Source organism: Oncorhynchus clarkii, chromosome 31 (assembly GCF_045791955.1).
Source record: "Oncorhynchus clarkii lewisi isolate Uvic-CL-2024 chromosome 31, UVic_Ocla_1.0, whole genome shotgun sequence".
NCBI lineage: Eukaryota > Metazoa > Chordata > Actinopteri > Salmoniformes > Salmonidae > Oncorhynchus > Oncorhynchus clarkii.
In genome coordinates this window covers 25,344,340-25,370,164 of record NC_092177.1, presented here as the reverse complement: position 1 = coordinate 25,370,164, position 25,825 = coordinate 25,344,340, and the positions used below count along the sequence as shown (strand labels likewise).

The 25,825-nt window shown below is 47.6% G+C and overlaps 1 protein-coding gene across 3 annotated transcripts in view; it reads right to left on the bottom strand.

Moving 5' to 3' along the window:
- The window catches only part of LOC139390992 (serine/threonine-protein phosphatase 2A 55 kDa regulatory subunit B gamma isoform-like), a 24,125-nt gene extending 5,801 nt beyond the window's left edge, over nucleotides 1–18,324 (bottom strand). Inside the window, exons 1-7 of one of the 3 annotated variants that reach the window (XM_071138445.1) lie at nucleotides 17,579–18,324; nucleotides 12,767–12,916; nucleotides 2,902–2,999; nucleotides 2,620–2,785; nucleotides 2,303–2,415; nucleotides 814–991; nucleotides 1–98 (exon numbers count right to left, since the gene is read on the bottom strand). The exon at nucleotides 1–98 is cut by the window's left edge and continues 67 nt beyond it. In XM_071138445.1, coding sequence (XP_070994546.1) covers nucleotides 1–98; nucleotides 814–991; nucleotides 2,303–2,415; nucleotides 2,620–2,785; nucleotides 2,902–2,999; nucleotides 12,767–12,848 — 735 coding nt within the window. In that variant the 5' untranslated portion in view covers nucleotides 12,849–12,916; nucleotides 17,579–18,324. The remainder of the gene's footprint in view (nucleotides 99–813; nucleotides 992–2,302; nucleotides 2,416–2,619; nucleotides 2,786–2,901; nucleotides 3,000–12,766; nucleotides 12,917–17,578) is intronic. The other 2 variants (XM_071138447.1, XM_071138446.1) reach the window with 2 other exon arrangements.
- Nucleotides 18,325–25,825: the final 7,501 nt, after the last annotated feature.

The window sequence follows — 25,825 nt, the reverse complement described above, 5'->3', positions numbered from 1 at the left end:
GCTATAGACCAACAGGTTACAGTGGTGAGGGTGGAACTCTGCTGCTGTTATCACCTCTGTCAGATCCTCCATGTTCACTGGCTTGATGTCCACGATGTCTGGGGCACGGGTTCAGGACTACAACATACTGTCTATATAACAGCATACACACATTTGATTGTGTACGAGGGTGATTATAAACATAGCATATTCAGAATGATACACCAAAACACACTGACATTATTACATATAGTATTATACACATACCTTTAGGGGGTACTAGGGGTAGTGGGAGGATAATCTCAACTTCAGATTAATTGTAACACGCAAATCCTGTCTGGGGTGAGGAGTGTGTGTGTTCTATTCAGCTGCGTTACATGCCACAAAAGGAGAGAAAAATGTATAGATGTAATAATTAATTGACCTGCAAACACACACACACTCCTCAGGAATGATTCCCCTCACCCACACCACTGTATGTATGTGTGTGTGTGTGTGTGTGTGTGTGTGTGTGTGTGTGTGTGTGTGTGTGTGTGTGTGTGTGTGTGTGTGTGTGTGTGTGTGTGTGTGTGTGTGTGTGTGTGTGTCTGTGTGTGTGTGCGTGTCTGCGTCTGTGCGTGTGCGTGTGTGTGTGTGTGTGTCTGTGTCTGTGTGTGTGTCTGTGTCTGTGTGTGTGTCTGTGTCTGTGTGTGTGTGCGTGTCTGCGTCTGTGTGTCTGTGTGTGTGTGTGTGTGTGTGTGTGTGCTCGCGCGCGTGTGTGTGCGCGTGTGTTTGAATGAACAGTGTCTTATAGAAGAGTGTGTGTATTGACCCATTGTCTGATCTAAAGGATACTGAAGCTGCGGTTGGTGATGCCCAGGTGCCAGAGGTTGATCCTCAGGTCGTCAGCTGACATGTAGGTCTCATGGTCAGAGTTGACGGAGATGGAGTTGACATGGTAGGTGTGGGCGTTGGCAAAGACACGCCGAGGACTCACCTCCACCATCAGATCCATGGGCTTCAACACCGGCACCTAGACAGAGTACAGACAGTCAGAACACACAACACACCAGGGTTCCCCAATTGGCGGTCCGCGTGCCGAATTTGGCCCGCAGATGGTTTCATTTCGTCCCCTAAGTTATCAAAGGATTAAACATTTTAAAAAACGTTTTATTTTCCATTCTTAGACATAAAATACTATAACAACACCAGCATGTCAGCTCCAAGTGATTTTAATTTTGGAAATATTTTCCCAAGTATTTTTACGCATGTTTTAGTCAAATATTATATCTGTTTGGGCTTCTTGCAGTTTACAAATATTTGTAATTACAGTATGTTCTGCCTCCTCCCGTGGCTAAATCTAGTTGATGATCCCTATCAGAGGATACAGCCTGAAACACAGATGTGTCATGTGGTGAGTAGACCCAAAATGATGAGATCAAATGATAGAGTCCACATTCACAGAATAAGTCAAAAATAAATTGGTTTATTTCATTTTGTCCAAAATGGGAGATTCAAATTGATTGTATCTTTACAGAGAGCACAGAGAAATCACTGAGATATACCCATTAGGAATGCCTGCAATACTGGGATATTATCGCAGAGAAAAGCAAGGTTTCTCACTAATAGATTTTTTCTGTATCTATTTGGTCATGTGACCTTGTTCAAAATCTTCTTCCGTCAGTGCTTTAGGGCACAGGGATGATGACATGAGAAGAATGCAACAAATAATGTCAACCAGTACAGAGGAGTATGGCTGTGTTTTCACCAACGCAGAGACAACAGTCCCACCCAAATAACAGAACAGCTGGCAGTATGTTGTCGCGAAGCGCACACACACACACACACACACACACACACACACACACATACGCGCACACGTAGCGTTTCAATCGGTGACGTCCCTCGCTCTGAGATCTTGAAGTAGTCGTTTCCCTTGCTATGCAAGCGCAGTGGCCTTTGTGGAGCAGAGGGTCCCTGGTTCAAGCGCAGGTTGGGACAAGGAGAGGGACAGAAGCAATACTGCTACACACACCTTGTGCCAATGACCCACTTTTATAAATGCAAACACATCTGCACCACTGACCTACTTATGCTGTCTGATCTGGAACACGTGCATGTGTGCGAATGTGTGTGTGTGCACAGAACACACACAGGACATAGATACAGAGGGAAGGGAAAGAAAGAAAAACATAGACACACAGAAAGAAAAACAGACAGACAGACAGACAATAGTCCAGAGTGACATGATGCATTTAAGGAGAAATGGATAGATACAATAGATAGACAGATGGCGACAGAAGGAGAGGAGGAGAAAGAAGGCTGAGGAAGAGGTGGTGTGTACCTGTAGTGAGGTGACAGTGGAGAGGTTCTTCATCCTGCCCTCCTCATCCTTCAGGTTGAAGCCTTCAGGCCTCTTGTCCCGCTCACTCACCTTCCACAGCTTAACGGTCTTATCTGATAGACAGACGGCACAATTCTCCAATCCTCCACCTCAAACAGTCTTATTACACAGACAGGATCATTCCCAAATCAAATGTCTCAAACTGTCTTCACTGACAGACAGGCAGGACAAGTGTTGATGATAGGGTAACAATAACATGGTAATATCATGTAAAAACATTTGAATAACTCCCTGGTGTAAAGGCAGCAATCCCTCACCATTGGTGGAGAGGAGGAAGTGGGCGGCGTTCTGCTGTGGCAGCCATCGTATCTTGTTGATCTTCTCCTCTATCTCCAGACTCTTCAGGTAGTCAAACTCCGGCTCATGACTCTGGAAGGTGTTGTAGACATTATACTCCCCCTGGGAGAATGGCTCTGTCTTACCCTGTGTGTGTATATATATATATATATAAGTAATCATGTGAAATTGACCCTAAACCTGAACATCTATGTAATGAACAAACACAGTGCCAGGTCTGTGGTTGGTGTGTGTGCATGTACCTCAGGTTCCCTCTGGAAGATGACCACACGTCCCCCCTTGTCCCCAGTGGCCAGGAGCTCTCCAGTGTGGTTGAACTCAACAGTGGAGATGATATCAGCTGGGGGGAGATAGGGGGAGAGAGAGAGAGAGAGAGAGAGAGAGAGAGAGAGAGATGGGTTAGAGAGAGAGAGAGAGAGAGAGAGAGAGATGGGGTGAGATGGGAGAGAGAGAGATGGGGTGAGATGGGAGAGAGATAGAGGTGGGGTGAGATGGGAGGGAGAGAGAGAGATGGGATGAGATGGGAGAGAGATGGGGTGAGATGGGAGAGAGAGAGATGGGTTAGATGGGAGAGAGAGAGAGAGAGAGAGAGAGATGGTGTGAGATGGGAGAGAGATAGAGGTGGGGTGAAATGGGAGAGAGAGAGAGAGAGAGAGAGATGGGAGAGAGAGAGATAGAGGGAGAGAGAGAGATGGGGTTAGATGGGAGAGAGAGAGATAGTGGGGTGAGAGAGAGATGGGGTGAGATGGGAGAGAGATAGCGAGAGAGAGATGGGGTGAGATGGGAGAGAGATAGAGAGAGAGGTGGGTTGAGGTGAGAGAGAGAGAGAGATGGGAGAGAGAGAGAAGGTGTGAGATGGGAGTGAGATGGGGTGAGACGGGAGCGAGAGGGATGGGGTGAGATAGGAGAGAGAGAGAGGGAGAGAGAGAGAGATGGGGTGAGATGGGAGAGAGATAGAGGTGGGGTGAGATGGGAGAGAGAGAGAGGTGGGGTGAGATGAGAGAGAGAGAGAGAGGTAGGGTGAGATGGGAGAGAGAGAGAGATGGGAGAGAGAGATGGGGTGAGATGGGAGCGAGAGGGATGGGGTGAAATAGGAGAGAGAGAGAGATGGGGTAAGATTGGAGGGAGAGAGAGATGGGGTGAGATGGGGAGAGAGAGAGAGAGAGAGAGAGAGGGAGAGGTGAGATGGGAGAGAGAGAATAGCTATTAGCAAACAGAACACAGATCAACATGCACCATAATTAACTATTCATTATCAGCTGGTACTGTAAGCAGCATCACCCAACAATACAGTAAGTAAGCAAATGAATAAAAATGAACACATAACCCCCGCTCCCTCAAACCAGACATGTATCTAAAACACACCACAGCTACAGACTGAGTAGTGAAAAGTGGTGACTGAATGGTAAATATTACTCTTTGAACTCTCCTAACCCTCCAATCATCTCCCCACATGTCTGAGACACTACAGGCCAGTCTAAGGAGGAGGCCTGTTTTAGCAGCCAGGGACCATTCTGTCAGATAGCATCTCCTACTTACAGCTGACTGATTAAATATGACATTACATTAAAGTGGAAATGATAGTCAATGGATTGCCTCCATGATTCAATATGTTAGAATGGATGCTGTCTCACATAACCAATGGCTCTATTGATAATAGGTAACATTTCTATTTGATTAGATGTTTTTATTTCACATGTATTTAACCAGGTAGGCTAGTTGAGAACAAGTTCTCATTTACAACTGCTACCTGGCCAAGATAAAGCAAAGCAGTTTGACACACACAACAGCACAGAGTTACACATGGAGTAAACAAACATACAATCAATAATACAGTAGAAATGTCTATATACAGCATGTGCAAATGAGGTAAGGCAATAAATAGGCCATGGTGGCCAAGTATTTACAATATAGCAATTAAACACTGGAATGGTAGAATGTGCAGAAAATGACTGTGCAAGTAGAAATACTGGGGTGCAAAGGAGCAAGATAAATAAATAAATACAGTATGGGGATGAGGTAGATTGGATGGGGTATTTACAGATGGGCTATGTACAGGTGCAGTAATCTGTGAGCTGCTCTGACAGCTGGTGCTTAAAGCTAGTGAGGGAGGTAAGAGTCTCCAGCTTTAGTGATTTTTGCAGTTCATTCCAGTCATTGGCAGCAGAGAACTGGAAGGAGAGGCGGCCAAATGAGGAATTAGCTTTGGGGGTGACCAGTGAGATATACCTGCTGGACCGTGTGCTACGGGTGGGTACTGCTATGGTGACCAGTGAGCTGGGATAAGGCTTTACCTAGCAGACACTTGTAGATGACCTGGAGCCAGTGTTTTTGGCGACGAGTATGAAGCAAGGGCCAGCCAACGAGAGCGTACAGGTCGCAATGGTGGGTAGTATATGGGGCTTTGGTGACAAAACGGATGGCACTGTGATAGACTGCATCCAATTTGTTGAGTAGAGTGTTGGAGGCTATTTTGTAAATGACATCGCCAAAGTCGAGGATCTGTAGGATGGTCAGTTTTACGAGGGTATGTTTGGCAGCATGAGTGAAGGATGCTTTGTTGCGAAATAGGAAGCCGATTCTAGATTTCATTTTGTATTGGAGATGTTTAATGTGAGTCTGGAAGGAGAGTTTACAGTCTAACCAGACACCTAGGTATTTGTAGTTGTCCACATATTCTAAGTCAGAACCGTCCAGAGTAGTGATGCTGGACGGGCGAGCAGGTGTGGGCAGTGATCGGTTGAAAAGCATGCATTTAGTTTTACTTGCATTTAAGAGCAGTTGGAGGCCATGGAAGGAGAGTTGTATCGCATTGAAGCTCTTCTGGAGGTTAGTTAACACAGTGTCCAAAGAAGGGCCAGAGGTATACAGAATGGTGTCGTCTGCGTAGAGGTTGATCAAAGAATCACCAGCAGCAAGAGCAACATCATTGATGTGTACAGAGAAAAGAGTCTGCCCGAGAATTAAACCCTGTGGCACCCCCATAGAGACTACCAGAGGTCTGGACAACAGGCTCTCTGATTTGACACACTGAACTCTATCAGAGAAGTAGTTGGTGAACCAGGCGAGGCCAAGGCTGTTGAGTCTGCCAATAAGAATGTTGTGATTGACAGTCGAAAGCCTTAGCCAGGTCGATGAATACGGCTGCGCAGTAATGTCTCTTATTAAAGGCGGTTATAACCTTGAGCGTGGCTGAGGTGCACCCATGACCAGCTCTGAAACCAGATTGCATAGCGGAGAAGGTACGGTGGGATTCGAAATGGTCGGTAATCTGTTTGTTAACTTAGCTTTCGAAGACCTTAGAAAGGCAGGGTAGAATAGATATAGGTCTGTAGCAGTTTGGGTCTAGAGTGTCTCCCCCTTTGAAGAGGGGGATGACCGCGACAGCCTTTCAATCTATGGGAATCTCAGACGATACGAAAGAGAGGTTGAACAGGCTAGTAATGGGGGTTGCAACAATCTTGGCAGATCATTTTAGAAAGAGAGGGTCCAGATTGTCTAGCCCGGCTGATTTGTAGGGGTCCAGATTTTGCAGTTCTTTCAGAACATCAGCTATCTGGATTTGGGTGGACAAGTGGGGGGGGGCTTGGGCGAGTTGCTGTGGGTGGTGGAGAGCTGTTGGCCGGGGCAGGGGTAGCCAGGTGGAAAGCATGGCCAACCATAGAAAAATGCTTATTGAAATTCTCAATTATAGTGGATTTATCGCTGGTGACAGTGTTTCCTAGCCTCAGTGCAGTGGGCAGCTGGGAGGAGGTGTGATTATTCTCCATGGACTTTACAATGTCCCAGAACTTTTTTGAGTTTGTGCTACAGGATGCAAATTTCTGCTTGAAAAAGCTAGCCTTAGCTTTCCTAACTGCCTGTGTGTATTTGTTCCTAACTTCCCTGATAAGTTGCATATCACGGGGGCTGTTCGATGTTATTAGGAGGTCTGCTCATTGATTGTGATTAAACCATTACCAAATAGGTTAGTAACCATTAGTAAAGTGTGAATAAACCATGGTATTGATAATGATAACAGGAAGAAGTGGAGATGTGGAGTGGCAGGTTAGATCCAGCCTTTGAACCCTGCTGTGATCTGGCCTTAAGTAGTGAATGATGGGAGGAGGGAGACAATGAGTTGTGCTGAGTCTCTCTATCTCTAAGAGGGGCCTGGGCAGGGTATTTCCGTGCAGGGGTTGCCATGGCAATATATTGAAGTGGTCTGGCCCTATCAGTAGCAGTCTGGTTGGTTAGGAAGGCAGTAGCAGTCTGGTTGGTGGGGCAGGCAGCAGCAGTCTGATTGTTGAGGCAGGCAGCAGCAGTCTGGTTGGTAAGGCAGGCAGCAGCAGTCTGATTGGTGAGGCAGGTAGCAGCAGTCTGGTTGGTGAGGCAGGCAGCAGCAGTCTGGTTGGTGAGGCAGGCAGTATTAGTCTTGTTGGTGAGGCAGGCAGTAGCCGTCTGATTGGTGAGGCAGGCAGCAGCAGTCTGATTGGTGAGGCAGGCAGAAGCAGTCTGGTTGGTGAGGCAGGCAGAGCAGTCTGGTTGGTGAGGCAGGTATTAGCAGTCTTGTTGGTGAGGCAGGCAGTAGCAGTCTGGTTGGTAAGGCAGGCAGGCAGTAGCAGTCTGATTGGTGAGGCAGGCAGCAGCAGTCTGGTTGGTGAGGCAGGCATTAGCAGTCTGGTTGGTGAGGCAGGCAGGCAGTAGCAGTCTGATTGGTGAGGCAGGCAGCAGCAGTCTGATTGGTGAGGCAGGCATTAGCAGTCTGGTTGGTGAGGCAGGCAGCAGCAGTCTGGTTGGTGAGGCAGGCAGTATTAGTCTAGTTGGTGAGGCAGGCTGTAGCAGTCTGGTTGGTGAGGAAGGCAGCAGCACTTTGGTTGGTGAGGCAGGCAGTAGCAGTCTGGTTGGTGAGGCAGGCAGTAGCAGTCTGGTTGGTGAGGCAGGCAGCAGCAGTTTGGTTGGTGAGGCAGGCAGCAGCAGTCTGGTTGGTGAGGCAGGCAGTAGCAGTCTGGTTGGTAAGGCAGGCAGCAGCAGTCTGATTGGTGAGGCAGGCAGCAGCAGTCTGGTTGGTGAGGCAGGCAGCAGCAGTCTGATTGGTGAGGCAGGCAGCAGCAGTCTGATTGGTGAGGCAGGCATTAGCAGTCTGGTTGGTGAGGAAGGCAGCAGCAGTCTGGTTGGTGAGGCAGGCAGCAGCAGTCTAGTTGGTGAGGCAGGCAGCAGCAGTCTGGTTGGTGAGGAAGGCAGCAGCACTTTGGTTGGTGAGGCAGGCAGTAGCAGTCTGGTTGTTGAGGCAGGCAGTAGCAGTCTGGTTGGTGAGGCAGGCAGCAGCAGTTTGGTTGGTGAGGCAGGCAGCAGCAGTCTGGTTGGTGAGGCAGGCAGTAGCAGTCTGGTTGGTAAGGCAGGCAGCAGCAGTCTGATTGGTGAGGCAGGCAGCAGCAGTCTGATTGGTGAGGCAGGCAGCAGCAGTCTGATTGTTGAGGCAGGCAGCAGCAGTCTGGTTGGTGAGGCAGGCAGCAGCAGTCTGATTGGTGAGGCAGGCAGCAGCAGTCTGGTTGGTGAGGCAGGCAGCAGCAGTCTGGTTGGTGAGGCAGGCAGCAGCAGTCTGGTTGGTGAGGCAGGCAGCAGCAGTCTGGTTGGTGAGGCAGGCAGCAGCAGTCTGGTTGGTGAGGCAGGCAGCAGCAGTCTGGTTGGTGAGGCAGGCAGCAGCAGTCTGGTTGGTGAGGCAGGCAGCAGCAGTCTGGTTGGTGAGGCAGGCAGCAGCAGTCTGATTGGTGAGGCAGGCAGCAGCAGTCTGATTGGTGAGGCAGGCAGCAGCAGTCTGGTTGGTGAGGAAGGCAGCAGCACTTTGGTTGGTGAGGCAGGCAGTAGCAGTCTGGTTGTTGAGGCAGGCAGTAGCAGTCTGGTTGGTGAGGCAGGCAGCAGCAGTTTGGTTGGTGAGGCAGGCAGCAGCAGTCTGGTTGGTGAGGCAGGCAGTAGCAGTTGGTGAGGCAGGCAGCAGCAGTCTGATTGGTGAGGCAGGCAGCAGCAGTCTGATTGGTGAGGCAGGCAGCAGCAGTCTGATTGGTGAGGCAGGCAGCAGCAGTCTGGTTGGTGAGGCAGGCAGCAGCAGTCTGATTGGTGAGGCAGGCAGCAGCAGTCTGGTTGGTGAGGCAGGCAGCAGCAGTCTGGTTGGTGAGGCAGGCAGCAGCAGTCTGAGGCAGGCAGCAGCAGTCTGGTTGGTGAGGCAGGCAGCAGCAGTCTGGTTGGTGAGTGAGGCAGGCAGCAGCAGTCTGGTTGGTGAGGCAGCAGCAGTCTGGTTGGTGAGGCAGGCAGCAGCAGTCTGGTTGGTGAGGCAGGCAGCAGCAGTCTGGTTGGTGAGGCAGGCAGGCAGTGAGGCAGGCAGCAGCAGTCTGGTTGGTGAGGCAGGCAGCAGCAGTCTAGTTGGTGAGGCAGGCAGCAGCAGTCTGGTTGGTGAGGAAGGCAGCAGCAGTCTGGTTGGTGAGGCAGGCAGCAGCAGTCTGGTTGGTGAGGCAGGCAGTAGCAGCAGAAGAAGTCTGGGGTAAATAATGGGCCTGCCTTGCCTCGCCCACAAACATCCCAAATTAAACCTGAGGTGTGTTCAGTTCGTTTGAACGTTTGCTACGTTACAGAACGGTTTGTCCTGAAACGTTCCCCAAAACCTTATTGTACGTTCTTGAACAGTACAGTGGATTGTGAAAGTATTCACCCCCTTGGCATTTTTCCTATTTTGTTGCCTTACAACCTGGAATTAAAATAGATTTTTGGCGGGTTTGTAACATTTGATTTACACAACATGTCTACTACTTTGAAGATGCAAAATATTTTTTTATTGCGAAACAAACAAGAAATAAGAAAAAACAGAAAACTTGAGAGTGCATAACTACTTTTGCAAGGCACTGTATGTTTCCTCCCATTTGGTGGGTGTGGCTTGAAGCAATGAGTAGCGTATTTAAAAGGACAGTGACCATGCTGACAGCGTTCCCCAAACCACAACCCAACCCCTCCACGTTTTTCAACTAGTCGTTCAGTACAGCACTGCTTCTGTCGCCACGGACACACGCTAAACACACAATCCTCACAGTACATACACACCCATACATTTCAGAGCTCACACATCAAGACACACACACACAAAGCTCAGCGTCACCAGAGACAAGACATACATATAGTAGCGAAATGAAATATGGAGCACATTCTCTCCTCTCAGTACTGGGACACACATCAACAGTCCTGTGGAAGTCTACTGTACTGTAGTACAGCGATAGCCTTTCCGTACAGCGATAGCCTCCCCATGCAGAGTCCATATACCATCTCTATGGTGCAGTGGGAAGCAGAGTGGATGTGTCCTAGTGTCATAGCAGGCCTGGTCTCCCATTACAGTACCATCAGGACTGACCAGAGATAGGTATACTGGTCTGGCTGACCGGCTCACTACCTAACCACAGAGAACCAGTCTGACCGGCTCACTACCTAACCACAGAGAACCAGTCTGACTGGCTCACTACCTAACCACAGAGAACCAGTCTGACTGGCTCACTACCTAACTACAGAGAACCAGTCTGACCGGCTCATTATCTACCTACAGAGAACCAGTCTGACCGGCTCATTATCTAACCACAGAGAACCAGTCTGACCGGCTCACTACCTAACCACAGAGAACGAGTCTGACCGGCTCACTACCTAACCACAGAGAACCAGTCTGACCAGCTCACTATCTAACTACAGAGCACCAGTCTGACCGGCTCACTACCTAACTACAGAGAACCAGTCTGACCGGCTCATTATCTAACTACAGAGAACCAGTCGGATCGGCTAACTACCTAACTACAGAGAACCAGTCTGACCAGCTCATTATCTAACTACAGAGAACCAGTCTGACCGGCTCACTACCTAACTACAGAAAACCAGTCTGACCGGCTCACTACCTAACTACAGAGAACCAGTCTGACCAGCTCATTATCTAACTACAGAGAACCAGTCTGACCGGCTCATTATCTAACTACAGAGAACCAGTCTGACCGGCTCACTACCTAACTACAGAGAACCAGTCTGACCGGCTCACTACCTAACTACAGAGAACCAGTCTGACCGGCTCACTACCTAACTACAGGGAACCAGTCTGACCGGCTCATTATCTGACTACAGAGAACCAGTCTGACCGGCTAACTACCTAACTACAGAGAACCAGTCTGAATGACTCACTACCTAACTACAGAGAACCAGTCTGACCGGCTCATTATCTGACTACAGAGAACCAGTCTGACCGGCTCACTACCTAACTACAGAGAACCAGTCTGACCGGCTCATTATCTGACTACAGAGAACCAGTCTGACCGGCTAACTACCTAACTACAGAGAACCAGTCTGAATGACTCACTACCTAACTACAGAGAACCAGTCTGAGCACATATACACAGGCATCAGGCATGCACGCACACGTTGTCCACATACACACACATACATGTACGTACACACACACACACCACACACACACGTCCTTCACAAAAAAAAAAAAAAAAAACACACACACAGGCAAGTCTGTCCATCCCACACTTATCTTGTCACCCAGAACCAAATCATGAGACTATTCACACACCAACACATACAGTAAAACACACAAACACACGCAAACTGCTTGTGGGCTGATAAGGAGGGTGGGGGCGTCCTACTGTTCCAATTAGAGCCATCTATGGTCTGGGTAAACATTGCTGCCAATATCACTCTCTGAACAGCATGGACAAATTAACACCTAACAGGGGACGTGTGTGTGTGTGGGTGGGTATGTCGGGGTTGGGCCGTGTGTGTACATGTGTCTATGCACACACTCATTTACCCTCCTAAAAAAAAGGACAGAAAACAGGGAAAATTGACCCATTCCCCATGTTGGGTGTGTGTCAGAAGGTTTTCAGGGAGGACAGCAGATAAGTGATCTGGGCGTGACACAGCAGGGTGATCCCAATACTCCAGAACACACAACAATGGAGCTAAACTACTGGGAACAAAATGCTTACACAATCTATGTGAGTGAGTGAGTGAGTGAGTGAGTGAGTGAGTGAGTGAGTGAGTGAGTGAGTGAGTTGAGTGTACCATACTATATGTGAACACTGCTCTGATATGTGATGTATACAGTATATATAACCCCTATACATTAAATCCAAACCGTATCTATGCTGAATCCATATGATAAAATATCAATTTATACACTATCCACATGAAGTATGGATGTATATGTGTGCGCGACACTAGAGATAGTCCTCTGTCTTACAGCACTGATACTAGAGATAGTCCTCTGTCTTTCAGCACTGACACTAGAGATAGTCCTCTGTCCTACAGCACTGACACTAGAGATAGTCCTCTGTCCTACAGCACTGACACTAGAGATAGTCCTCTGTCTTACAGCACTGACACTAGAGATAGTCCTCTGTCTTACAGCACTGATACTAGAGATAGTCCTCTGTCTTACAGCACTGACACTAGAGATAGTCCTCTGTCTTACAGCACTGACACTAGAGATAGTCCTCTGTCTTACAGCACTGACACTAGAGATAGTCCTCTGTCCCACAGCACTGATACTAGAGATAGTCCTCTGTCCCACAGCACTGACTCTAGAGATAGTCCTCTGTCCCACAGCACTGATACTAGAGATAGTCCTCTGTCCCACAGCACTGACTCCAGTGACAATGAGTGTGTTTCCCAGACTTAAGTAGGACACGTCCTCTGTGAGACTGGAGTTGGTCTGGTCAAAGTCTATTTCAGGAAAGCGATGGCGCCACACGCACAAACACAGAGAGAGAAAGAGACACTCACAGAGCCAGATGCACACAGAAACAGACACAGTCTCACACACACACACAAACACAGAGAGATAAAGAGACACTCACAGAGCCATATGCACACAGAGACAGACACAGTCGCACACACACACAAACACAGAGAGAGAAAGAGACACTCACAGAGCCATATGCACACAGAGACAGACACAGTCGCACACACACACAAACAATCTATTCACACAGACAGACAGATAGACAGTCGCTCACACACACACACACACAGTGCTTTGGGTCTTTATAGATCTGAATAGGTGATAAAGTGAAAAGTACTTGGTACTGTATAGTGTAAACACACCTTCAGTGTAAGAGGCAAACGGCTCGGGCTCCAGAGAGAGGGAAGTGATGTCGGAGCACAGGACCTGGATAGGGTTCAACATCCTGGGGGAGGAGTCCGGGAGAGGGGAGGAGGCGGGGCGGGCTCTTCAGGCTAAAGCCACGAGCAGCCCTGCAAGAGGGGGGCAGCAGGGTCTCAGTTACACTGCATCACAGAGGGATGCCACAGGGAGGGAGGGGAGGAGAGAGGAGGAGGTGGGGGTGGCTCTAAAGTGTCTCCTTTCCTTCTTCTGTACTATAACGAAAGTAATGGTGGCATTGTTAATACTGTAGTGACTGATACAAACAAATCATGCATGTTGTCATGGTTTTATTATTATCGTTAACATGTCCATTTCACCATCCTACCATCTCTGTCCAGGAACTCCTAGCCATAGGACAGGAGGGTTGTACAGGGAGGGGGAGACTATAGGGCAGGAGGGGGAGAGAGAGGGGGAGGGGGACAGAAGGGTTGTACAGAGAGGGGGAGACTATAGGGCAGGAGGGGTAGAGAGAGGGGGAGGGGAACAGGAGGGTTGTACAGGGAGGGGTAGTCTATAGGACAGGGGGGAGAGAGAGGGGGAGGGGGACAGGAGGAAATGGGCTAAATATCCTCCCCTCTTCGAGCCTAGGGCAGGAAACGCTGGAGACTGGAGAGAGGCCTCGGTCTTGACATAGCTACAGATACACTGCTGTGTGCACACACACACTTCATCAATAGCCAATGTAATGAGTAACATCAGGAGGGGAAGGAGGAATAGAGCAGAGGTGGATGGATGGATATGTAGATAGATGGAGGTGTGGAGAGAGAGAGAGGTTGAGGTGGTGGGGATGGATGGGGACAGGAGAGGAGTCGCATGGTGTTGGCTGTATGTACTCCTCCCTGTGTTTCTGAATCGTCAGGGACTCTAGCTGTGGTCTGATGGCATAATTTAATATGGCTATTGTTAGAGGGCGGGGCTAGCCTGTCAATCACCCAAGGCCACTCCCAATACGCCAAATGTATCTTCCTGTTCTGTTTCCATGGTGATGGACGGATGGTGATGTATGATGTATGGGAGACAGTGTGCATGCAATGGAACATGCGTTCCACCCACACACACCCTCGTGAAAGACAATGTACAGTATTCAGTATCCATTGACACACATAGAAAGTATTTCAGAGAGAGACACACACACGCATGCACACGCACACACACGCACACACACACACACACACACACACACACACACACACACACACACACACACTACTGTTTGAGACATTGTTAATTCATACATACAAACAAATGATATAAACAACTGAAAATAGCATAGTGTGTAATGGATTATCTAGACAGGGTAATTCCAGGTACACAACCCCTTAACATTCTGGAATTGTAATCCTACCTCTGAGACCTGCTGCTGAACAATGTTGTGTTCCAGCCAAATTAACAGTGTTGAGTTCAGATGAACAGGAATACAGAGGGAAGATTGGGATATTAATCCTGAATTCTGATACAGGGATGAAACTCAAGACAACTACCTCCTCTGTTCTGACGCACGTCACTCGACAGTCAGCCGCCCACACACACTCAACAATCACCAGAGAGAGAGAGAGAGAGAGAGAGAGAGAGAGAGAGAGAGAGAGAGAGAGAGAGAGAGAGAGAGATTTCTGTTTTCATTTATTTCTGGTGTGTTTTAATTTCATGAAAACTCAAGAAAATTCAAGAAGAAATTCAAGAAAATTCACGAGTCACTTGTATATATGCATGTATGGTATGTACAGTACCCAGAGACAGTCACACACAACCACCTGCACACACACAGAGAGAGAGAGAGAGAGTAGAAAAAAAGAGAACAATAAATAAAGGAGAGATCAGAGCTAAATGATAGAGGAATGACAGGAGTGAGAGATGACAGGAGAGAGAGAGGAGAGTTTACAGTCCTGACTAACTGACTGTACTGAATGTACTGACTGTACTGACTAACTGACAGTACTGACTGTACTGACTGTACCAACTAACTGACTGTACTGACTGTATTACTAACTGACTGTACTGACTGTACTGACTGTACTGACTCACTGACTGTACTGACTGTACTGACTGTACTGACTGCACTGACTAATTGACTATACTGACTAACTAACTAACTGACTGTACTGACTGTACTGACTATCTGACTGTACTGACTATCTGACTGTACTGACTAATTGACTGCACTGACTAACTGACTGTACCTGACTGTACCTGACTGTACCTGACTGTACTGACTAACTGACTCTACTTGACTGTACCTGACTGTACTGACTAACTGACTGTACCTGACTGTACTGACTGCACTGACTGTACCTGACTAATTGACTGTACTGACTAACTGACTGTAACTGACTGTACTGACTAACTGACTGTACCTGACTGTACCTGACTAACTTACTGTACTGACTGCACTGACTAACTGACTATACTGACTAACTGACTGTACTGACTAACTTACTGTACTGACTGCACTGACTAACTGACTGTACTGACTAACTGACTCTACCTGACTGTACTGACTAACTGACTGTACTGACTAACTGACTGTACCTGACTGTACCTGACTAACTGACTGTACTGACTAATTGACTGTACTGACTGCACTGACTAACTGACTATACTGACTAACTGACTGTACTGACTGTACTGACTGCACTGACTAATTGACTGTACTGACTAACTGACTGTACTGACTGTACTGCCTAAATGACTTTACTGACTACCTGACTGTACTGACTAATTGACTGCACTGACTAACTGACTGTACTGACTAACTGACTGCACTGACTAACTGACTGTACCTGACTAACTGACTGTACCTAACTGTACTGACTAATTGACTGTACTGACTGCACTGACTGTACCTGACTAATTGACTGTACTGACTAACTGACTGTATTGACTAACTGACTGTACCTGACTGTACTGACTGACTGACTGTACTTGACTGTACCTGACTAACTGACTGTACTGACTGCACTGACTAACTGACTGTACTGACTAATTGACTGTACTGACTGCACTGACTAACTGACGATACTGACTAACTGACTGTACTGACTAACTGACTGTACCTGACTGTACTGACTAACTAACTGTACTGACTAACTGACTGTACTGACTAACTGACTGTACCTGACTAACTGACTGTACTGACTAATTGACTGTACTGACTAACTGACTGTACTGACTAACTGACTGTACTGACTAACTGACTGTACCTGACTAACTGACTGTACTGACTAACTGACTGTACTGACTAACTGACTGCACTGACTAACTGACTGTACTGACTAATTGACTGTACTGACTGCACTGACTAACTGACTGTACTGACTAACTGACTGTACCTGTCTGTACTGACTAACTGACTGTACTGACTGTACTGACTAACTGACTGTACTGACTGTACTGACTGTACTGACTAATTAACTGTCATGACTGCACTGACTAACTGACTATACTGACTAACTGACTGTACTGACTAACTGACTGTACCTGACTGTACTGACTAACTGACTGTACTGACTAACTGACTGTACCTGACTGTACCTGACTAACTGACTGTACTGACTAATTGACTGCACTGACTAACTGACTGTACCTGAATGTACTGAATAATTGACTGTACTGACTAATTGACTGCACTGACTAACTGACTGTACCTACTGTACTGACTAATTTACTGTACTGACTAATTGACTGTACTGACTGTACTGACTAACTGACTGTACTGACTGTACTGACTAACTGACTATTTGACTGTACTTACTGTACTGACTACCTGACTGTACTGACTGCACTGATTAACTGACTGTACTGACAACCGACTGCACTGACTAACTGACTGTAAATGACTGTACTGACTAACTGACTGTACCTGACTGTACTGACTAACTGACTCTACCTGACTGTACTGACTAACTGACTGTACCTGACTGTACTGATTAACTGACTGCACTGACTAACTGACTGTACTGACTAATTGACTGTACTTACTGTACTGACTAACTGACTGTACTGACTGTACTGACTAACTGACTGTACCTGACTGTACTGACTGTACTGACTAATTGACTGTACTGACTGTACTGACTAAACTGACTGTACTGATTGTACTGACTGCATTGACTGACTGTACTGACTGTACTGATTAACTGACTGCACTGACTAACTGACTGTACTGACTAATTGACTGTACTTACTGTACTGACTAACTGACTGTACTGACTGTACTGACTAACTGACTGTACCTGACTGTACTGACTGTACTGACTAATTGACTGTACTGACTGTACTGACTAAACTGACTGTACTGATTGTACTGACTGCATTGACTGACTGTACTGACTGCACTGACTAACTGACTGTACCTGACTTTATTGACTAATTGACTGTACTGACTGCACTGACTAACTGACTGTACTGACGAGCTGATTGTACTGACTAACTGACTGTACCTGACTATCTCCTTTGAAAGATTCTGGATCCTCTTATGAGAGATTATAGATCTACCCTATGAGCAAAGAGATTGTGAGAGAGAAAACACACACACTTACATAAACAGTCGTAGAGCACACACATACTTTAAGTAATTTCGAAGACGCTCTTATCCAGAGAAATTAAGGTTAAGTGCCTTGCTCAAGGGAACAGACAGATTTTTGTTCACCTTGTCGGCTTGGGATTTGAACCAGCAACCTTTCAGTTACTGGCCCAACACTCTTAACCGCTATGTTACCTGCAGCCCCACACCCCATGCCCCTGTCCTCTCTTACCTTCAGTCACATAGTTGTGGTCTCGGAGGAAGCTGTGGTTCAGTGTTCGGGTGGTGTCAGTGTCCTCGCCCATCAGCAGAGGTGCAGTGTGTGCCCGTCCTGGGGGGGCAGCCTAGATCCGTGGGGGGGGGGGTCCCGGCCAGCGCACAGTCCATACTGCCCAACGCCTCCTCAGCACAGGGGCGCAGAATTAAGCATTCTGGGACAGGGACAGGGAGAGGGCCGACGACACATATACGCAAGGATACGCAGGCAGAGCAGTGAATGACACACCAGCTCTTACACAAACATACACGTTCACTGACACACACACACACAGAGGTTGAGAGCAATGGATCTTCGTTTCTCGGTCGATGCTCCAAGCTGAGCCCCGGACTCAGTCAGTATCTGCAGTGCTGCTTCTCTTGCTGGGGTGCTCTCTCTCTCTCTCTCTCTCTCTCACACACACACACACACACACACACACACACACACACACACACACACACACACACACACACACACACACACACACACACACACACACACACACACACACACACACACACACACACACGCACCTAACACATTAACACACACACACACAGCCCATTGCCTCTGGTCAGGTACTCCTCGATAGAGCCTCCATGAAGACAGTCCTCTCTCACAGTCAATGGAGTCCCTCTCTTTCGCTACCAGGCTGTTTTTCTGTTGCAGTGTCAGCTCTGGCGTATGGATGTGTGTGAAAGCGCACGCGTGTGTGTGTGAGGGAGAGAGAGTGGTAGCGAGAGAGGGGAGAGAGGGAAAGAGGGAGGTTCTATACTGCTGATGTGGTACGGGTGTGACACATCAGAATAGACTCCTCCCAGCTCAGCCAATCAGAGACCAACTGCAATCTTCACGACCACTGACTGCAAATTATTAGACGAGAGAGAGAGAGAGAGAGAGAGAGAGAGAGAGAGAGAGAGAGAGAGAGAGAGAGAGAGAGAGAGAGAGAGAGAGAGAGAGAGAGAGAGAGAGAGAGAGAGAGAGAGAGAGAGAGAGAGAGAGAGAGAGAGAGAGAGAGAGAGAGAGAGAGAGAGAGAGAGAGAGAGAGAGAGAATTATGAATAGGGAGTGGGAATGGATGGATGGGAGAAAAAGAGAGGTGGGGGAGAAAATGGAGAGTAGAGTGCAATGGAAGTGACAGTGACATTTGGTTTCATATCTGCTTCTGGCCATCTCCTTTTAACCCCAAGCAGGGAATATAAGGCCTATTTATCAGCTCTAACCTCCAATCATCAGCTTTCACCACCATCTCAACCCCCTAAACACAGCTACAACCTACTCAACTAATGAAGCCCCCCACACATCATGAAACTAATAAAACCCACCGAATAAGATAACCCACCATCTCACTGGAATAAAGACCTCCTCCGTTCCTGTCATTATTGAAAGAGATTGTGATATCTCACATCTCAAAATAGGGCTACTTAATGTTAGATCCCTCACTTCCAAGGCAGTTATAGTCAATGAACTAATCACTGATCATAATCTTGATGTGATTGGCCTGACTGAAACATGGCTTAAGCCTGATGAATTTGCTGTGTTGAATGAGGCCTCACCTCCTGGTTACACTAGTGACCATATCCCCCGCGCATCCCGCAAAGGCGGAGGTGTTGCTAACATTTATGATAGCAAATTTAAATTTACAAAAAAAAGGCCTCCTGGGCCATATATAGCGTTCCTCAGTGAGTTCCCTGAATTCCTTTCGGGCATGGTAGTCATGGCAGATAATATTCACATGGAAAAGTCCACAGACCCATTCCAAAAGGCTTTCAGAGCCACCATGTTGGGTTTTGTCCAACATGTCTCCGGACCTACTCACTGCCACAGTCATACTCTGGACCCAGTTTTGTCCCATGGAATAAATGTTGTGGATCTTAATGTTTTCCTCATAATCCTGGACTATCGACCCATCATTTTATTACGTTTGCAATCGCAACAAATAATCTGCTCAGACCCCAACCAAGGAACATCAAAAGTCGTGCTATAAATTCTCAGACAACCCAAAGATTCCTAGATGCCCTTCCAGACTCCCTCTGTTCACCCAAGGACATCAGAGTACAAAAATCAGTTAACCACCTAACTGAGGAACTCAATTTAACCTTGCATAATACCCTAGATGCAGTCGCACCCCTAAAAACAAAAAACATTTGTCATGAGAAACTAGCTCCCTGGTATACAGAAAATACCCGAGCTGGGGCCTCCCGGGTGGCGCAGTGGTTAAGGGCGCTGTACTGCAGCGCCAGCTGTGCCATCAGAGTCCTGGGTTCGCGCCCAGGCTCTGTCGTAACCGGCCGCGACCGGGAGGTCCGTGGGGCGACGCACAATTGGCCTAGCGTCGCCCGGGTTAGGGAGGGCTTGGTCGGTAGGGGTGTCCTTGTCTCATCGCGCACCAGCGACTCCTGTGGCGGGCTGGGCGCAGTGTACGCTAGCCAAGGTGGCCAGGTGCACGGTGTTTCCTCCGGCGCATTGGTGCGGCTGGCTTCCGGGTTGGATGTGCGCTGTGGTAAAGAAGCAGCGGCTTGGTTGGTTGTGTATCGGAGGACGCATGACTTTCAACCTTCGTCTCTCCCGAGCCCGTACGGGAGTTGTAGCGATGAGACAAGATAGTAGCTACTACAACAATTGGATACTACGAAATTGGGGAGAAAAAGGGGTAAAATTCACAAAAAAAATAAAAAATAAATTTAAAAAATAAAAAAAATAAAAAATAAATACCTGAGCTCTGAAGCAAGCTTCCAGAAAATTGGAACGGAAATGGCGCTACACAAAACTGGAAGTCTTCCGACTAGCTTGGAAAGACAGTACTGTGCAGTATCGAAGAGCCCTTACTGTTGCTCGATCATCCTATTTTTTTATTTGAGGAAAATAAGAACAATCCAAAATGCTCCAGTTTCAACTGTTCTGCCTGCGGCTATGGAACCCTGACCTGTTCACCGGACGTGCTACCTGTCCCAGACCTGCTGTTTTCAACTCTCTAGAGACAGCAGGAGCGGTAGAGATACTCTGAATGATCGGCTATGAAAAGCCAACTGACATTACTCCTGAGGTGCTGACCTGTTGCACCCTCTACAACCACCCTAATTATTATTATTTGACCTTGCTGGTCATCTATGAACATTTGAACATCTTGTCCATGTTCTGTTATAATCCCCATCCGGCACAGCCAGAAGAGGACTGGCCACCCCTCATAACCTGGTTCCTCTCTAGGTTTCTTCCTAGGTTCTGGCCTTTCAAGGGAGTTTTTCCTAGCCGCCGTGCTTCTACCTCTGCATTGCTTGCTGTTTGGGGTTTTAGGCTGGGTTTCTGTTCAGCACTTTGTGACATCAACTGATGTAAGAAGGTCTTTATAAATACATTTGAGTCTTGCCATCCCACTTAAACATCTTAATATCCCTGAGCAATATCTATCATCTCAAACACACACTTTTTTTTATATCTTTCTCCTTTTACATCCAGCTCGATCTTCATCCACCCCACCGCAGTATGTCCTTCAAGGGCTGCCATCCCTGACCCTGACCGTAGATGAGAGGGTTAGACCTCGGGCTTGCCCACAGACTGTGCCTGTTGCCTTGGCGATGCTGGAACGCAGCCACTAGGTTGGACCCAAGGCACAGAGCACATCTCAATAGTCTGATGTGGTTTCTCCTCCCCTTCATCTGCACTGATCTGTAAATGCAGAGGAGGTGACAACAACATGGTGGGACTATGTCTGCCGGGCATTCACTTCCATCGCTCCAGTTGGTTCACGTCAGTACAGATTAAGGAAACAAGACAAGGAGAGGAAGACATTTTAGACTATTGAGATGCAGCCATGGTGTCCCAAACTACAGGGAACATCCTCCCTAAGGGATAGACTGGTAAGGGGGATGGACGGATCAGAGGAAGAGCCAGTGAACAGACTGATGTTGTTGGAACCAGTCCAGACAGCACTGCCAAAGTGCAACCCTCAACTGAGACATAAACCTCAAAATGAATCCCCGGTTTTAATAAACAAATAAAAGATATGGGATGATTTTATGATAAACTGTGTTTGTATGATTCACTGAGGATTCATTAGAATCTCAGATCACAAAAAGCATTATTCATAGACAGTCTACAGGTTGAATGTCCCTCGACAAATTAATTTCCTCACATAAAGCATACGCCATGATAATGGTTCAGCATTTGGTTTCCCAAATGTTTTAAATAATCAACGCTTGATGAGTTTGGGAAACGAAGTGCTAGACTGTTATCATGGCGTGGCTGGAGTGGAGCAGGTTGAGAGCTTCAAGTTCCTTGGAGTCCAAGCACACCAAGACAGTCGTGAAGAGGATATGACAAAACCTATTCCCCCTCTGAAAATATTTGGCATAGGTCCTCAGATCCTCAAAAGGTTCTACAGCTGCACCATTGAGAGCATCCTGACTGGTTGCATCACAGCCTTGTATGGTAACTGCTCGACCTCCGACCGCAAGGCACTACAGAGGGTAGTGCAAATGGCCCAGTACATCACTGGGGCCAAGCTTCCTGCCATCCAGAACCTCTATAGCAGGCGGCGTCAGAGGGAGGCCCTAAAAATTGTCAAAGACTCCAGCCACTCTAGTCATAGACTGTTCTCTCTGCTACCACACCTAATCAAATGGCTACACAGGCTATTTGCATTGCCCCCTCCCCCTCTCTTTTACACCATTGCTACTCTCTGTTGTTATCATCTATGCATAGTCACTTTAATGACTCTACCTTCATGTAAATATTACCTCAACTAACCAGTGCCACTGCACATTGACTCTGTACCAGTACAGAATCAATAGTCTCGCTATCGTTATTTTACAGCTGTTCTTTAATTACTTGTTACTTTTATTTCTTATTCTTATCCGTATTTTTTTTAAATGCATTGTTGGTTAGGGGCTCTTAAGTAAGCATTTCACTGTAAGGTCTACCTGTTGTATTCGATGCATGTGACTAATACAATTTGATTTGATTTGAAACCCTGGTCGAGCAATATCTTTTATCTTGATCATCAAACGGTCGAATCAGAGAGCCTGATGCTGTGGGTGAAGTTGTAAGTGACCCAGTGCTCTTCCCTCATCCAATCCCCACTCCAGAACACTCTGCTCCACTCAGCCACAGAGTTGCCTAGCAACCCACAGAGCCACTCAGAATACACATGTAATGATGGGGCGGTGAGTCGAAGCAGGTGCAGGTGAAACGTTTTAATAAAACAACAAAACCAAGAACACAACACTAACATAAGGCAGGACACCGATACACAAGAACAATACCAACTGGTGAGTGAACCTGGGGAAGTGACATATAAAGGGGAGGAAATGATGAAGGTAGTGGAGTCGAGGTGTGAATCATAATGATTCACAGGTGCGTGTAATGATGAGTGCCAGGTGTCAGTAATGATGTATCCCAGGACTGGTGGTTAGTACTCTGGCCATGTCTTACGCCAGAGGGGAGGCGCAGGAGCAGACGTGTCAACACAGGAACTTCAGAGCGCTAGGATAATGAATCCCAACTCTATCCCGGCATTCCTCTTCCCAACCGGAAGCACATTCACTGTAATTATATCTCCATCCATGTTTTTCACAAAGGGTAATATGCTACACACCAGTGCATGGTCTCACCTCCTCCATGCACACTGGGTTGATGTGGGTTATAAATAGTTATAAATCACATAGATAAATCCACAGTTGTGTGAGGACAGTGTTAGAATGCTCTGGTATTTAGAATGCTTCACGATAAAAGATGGTTCTGAATCATGTCGTCAAAATCAATATTTCAACAGACACAAAATGGCTGACGAGACAGACGCCAGTGATGAACTGTTTTTTTTAAATATATTTTTTGTATTTTTCCCCAATTCTGATCTTGTCTCGTCGCTGCAACTCCCCAACGGGCTTGGGAAAGTAAAAGGTCGAGTCATGCGTCCTCCTAAACATGACCCGCCAAACCACACTTCTTAACACCCACCCGCTTAAACCAGAAGCCAGCCGCACCAATGTGTCGGAAGAAACACAGTTCAACTGAGGTCAGCCTGCAGAGGCCCGGGCCCGCCACAAGGAGTCGCTAGAGCGCGATGAGCCAAGTAAAGCCCCGCCGGTCAAACCCTCCCCTAACCCGGACGACGCTGGGTCAAACCCTCCCCTAACCCGGACGACGCTGGGTCAAACCCTCCCCTAACCCGGGCGACACTGGGTCAAACCCTCCCCTAACCCGGACAACGCTGGGTCAAACCCTTCCCTACCCCGGACGACGCTGGGTCAAACCCTCCCCTAACCCGGACGACGCTGGGTCAAACCCTCCCCTAATCCGGACGACGCTGGGTCAAACCCTCCCCTAACCCGGACAACGCTGGGTCAAACCCTCCCCTACCCCGGACGACGCTGGGTCAAACCCTCCCCTAACCCGGACGACGCTGGGTCAAACCCTCCCCTAACCCGGATGACGCTGGGTCAAACCCTCCCCTAACCCGGATGACGCTGGGCCAAACCCTCCCCTAACCCGGACGACGCTAGGTCAAACCCTCCCCTAACCCGGATGACACTGGGCCAAACCCTCCCCTAACCCGGATGTCACTGGGCCAAACCCTCCCCTAACCCGGACGACACTGGGCCAAACCCTCCCCTAACCCGGATGACACTGGGTCAAACCCTCCCCTAACCCGGACGACGCTGGGCCAATTTTTCACCGCCCGACCGGACTCCAATTTGCGGTCAGTTGTAATACAGCCCGGATCGAACCCGGGTCTGTAGTGACGCCTCTAGCGCTGCACTGCCTTAGACCGCTGTGCCAATTTGGAGGCCAGTGATGAAAGTCCGCTAACACCATTAGCACATGTAGTTCTTCAGTACAGTCTGGTAGATTAGTAAACAGGCTTCCTTCAGCTACAGACAGCACTGTAATCCCCTAAAGGCAGGATTCAGTACAATCAGTAGTGGCAACCTAAATGAAAACATGGCCCCTGGGGACCAGACAGTAGAGCAGATTACGAGCAGCCTTGGGCGACAAACCTCTAACCCCCACTGTTGGCAGTCTGTCTCGCTCTCCGACACACACGGGATGTATGTACAGTACACATCTGAGGGGTGATCATTCCATTAACTCCATAACCCCCTACAGTTATATTTTATTACATATTTTAGGGGGGAAATTTTGGGCAGGGGAGAGGCAGCAGAATAGTGTTCTGGAGAATTGAACAAGTAGCCAGAGGCAGAGAAGACACCAAGTGTAACAACATATATAAAAACAGTTATAGTTGGATCAGAAATGGAGATGGGTAACTGGGTACATAGTCAGTTAGTGTAACTGCACAATACAATACAAGGCCATTCCCACACACTGAAGTTAATCGATGCCGAAAACCACACCATTTAATGTAGGTCATGAAAATGTCTGACAATATTTAGGTGACACAGCCACGGCATGTGCCTGCGTAACTGTTCATTTGTTTCCTTTCCCTGGGGGCAAAGCTGCTTATGTTTTCAGGGGCTGAAATGGGATTACATACACCACACCAAAATATACACACCAACAAAAATACACTGTGTACAAAACATTGAATAAGCAGTAATATAACTTATGGGTGAAATTGTGAAGAGACATTGTATACACAGAGTGAACAAAACATTAAGGACACCTGCTCTTTCCATGACAGACTGACCAGGTGAAAGCTATGATCCCTTATTGATGTTACTTCAGTCAGTGTAGATGAAGGGAAGGAAACAGGTTAGAAAATTATTTTTAAGCCTTGAGGCAATTGAGACATGGATTGTGTATGTGTGCCATTCAGAGGGTGAATGGTCAAGACAAAATATTTAAGCGCCTTTGAAAAGGGTATGGTAGTAGATGCCAGGCGCACCGGCTTGAGTGTGTCAAGAACTGCAATACTGCTGGATTTGTCAACAGTTCACCGTGTGTATCAAGGATGGTCCTCCACCCAAAGGACATCCAGTCAACTGCGGGAAGCATTGGAGTCAACATGGGCCAGCATCCCTGTGGAACGCTGTTGATGCCTTGTAGTCCATGCCCAATGAATTGAGGCTGTTCTGAGGACAAAAGTGGGTGCAACTCAATATTAGGAAGGTGTTCCTAATGTTTTCTACACTCGATGTATATACATAGCAAAATATATCAACAGAAAACACAGCAAAGCCTCTATATGCACAGAGCAAAGCTATAACACCACTCTCTCTAGCCCCCACACAAACAAACATGAATGACAAGATCAACCTCCTCC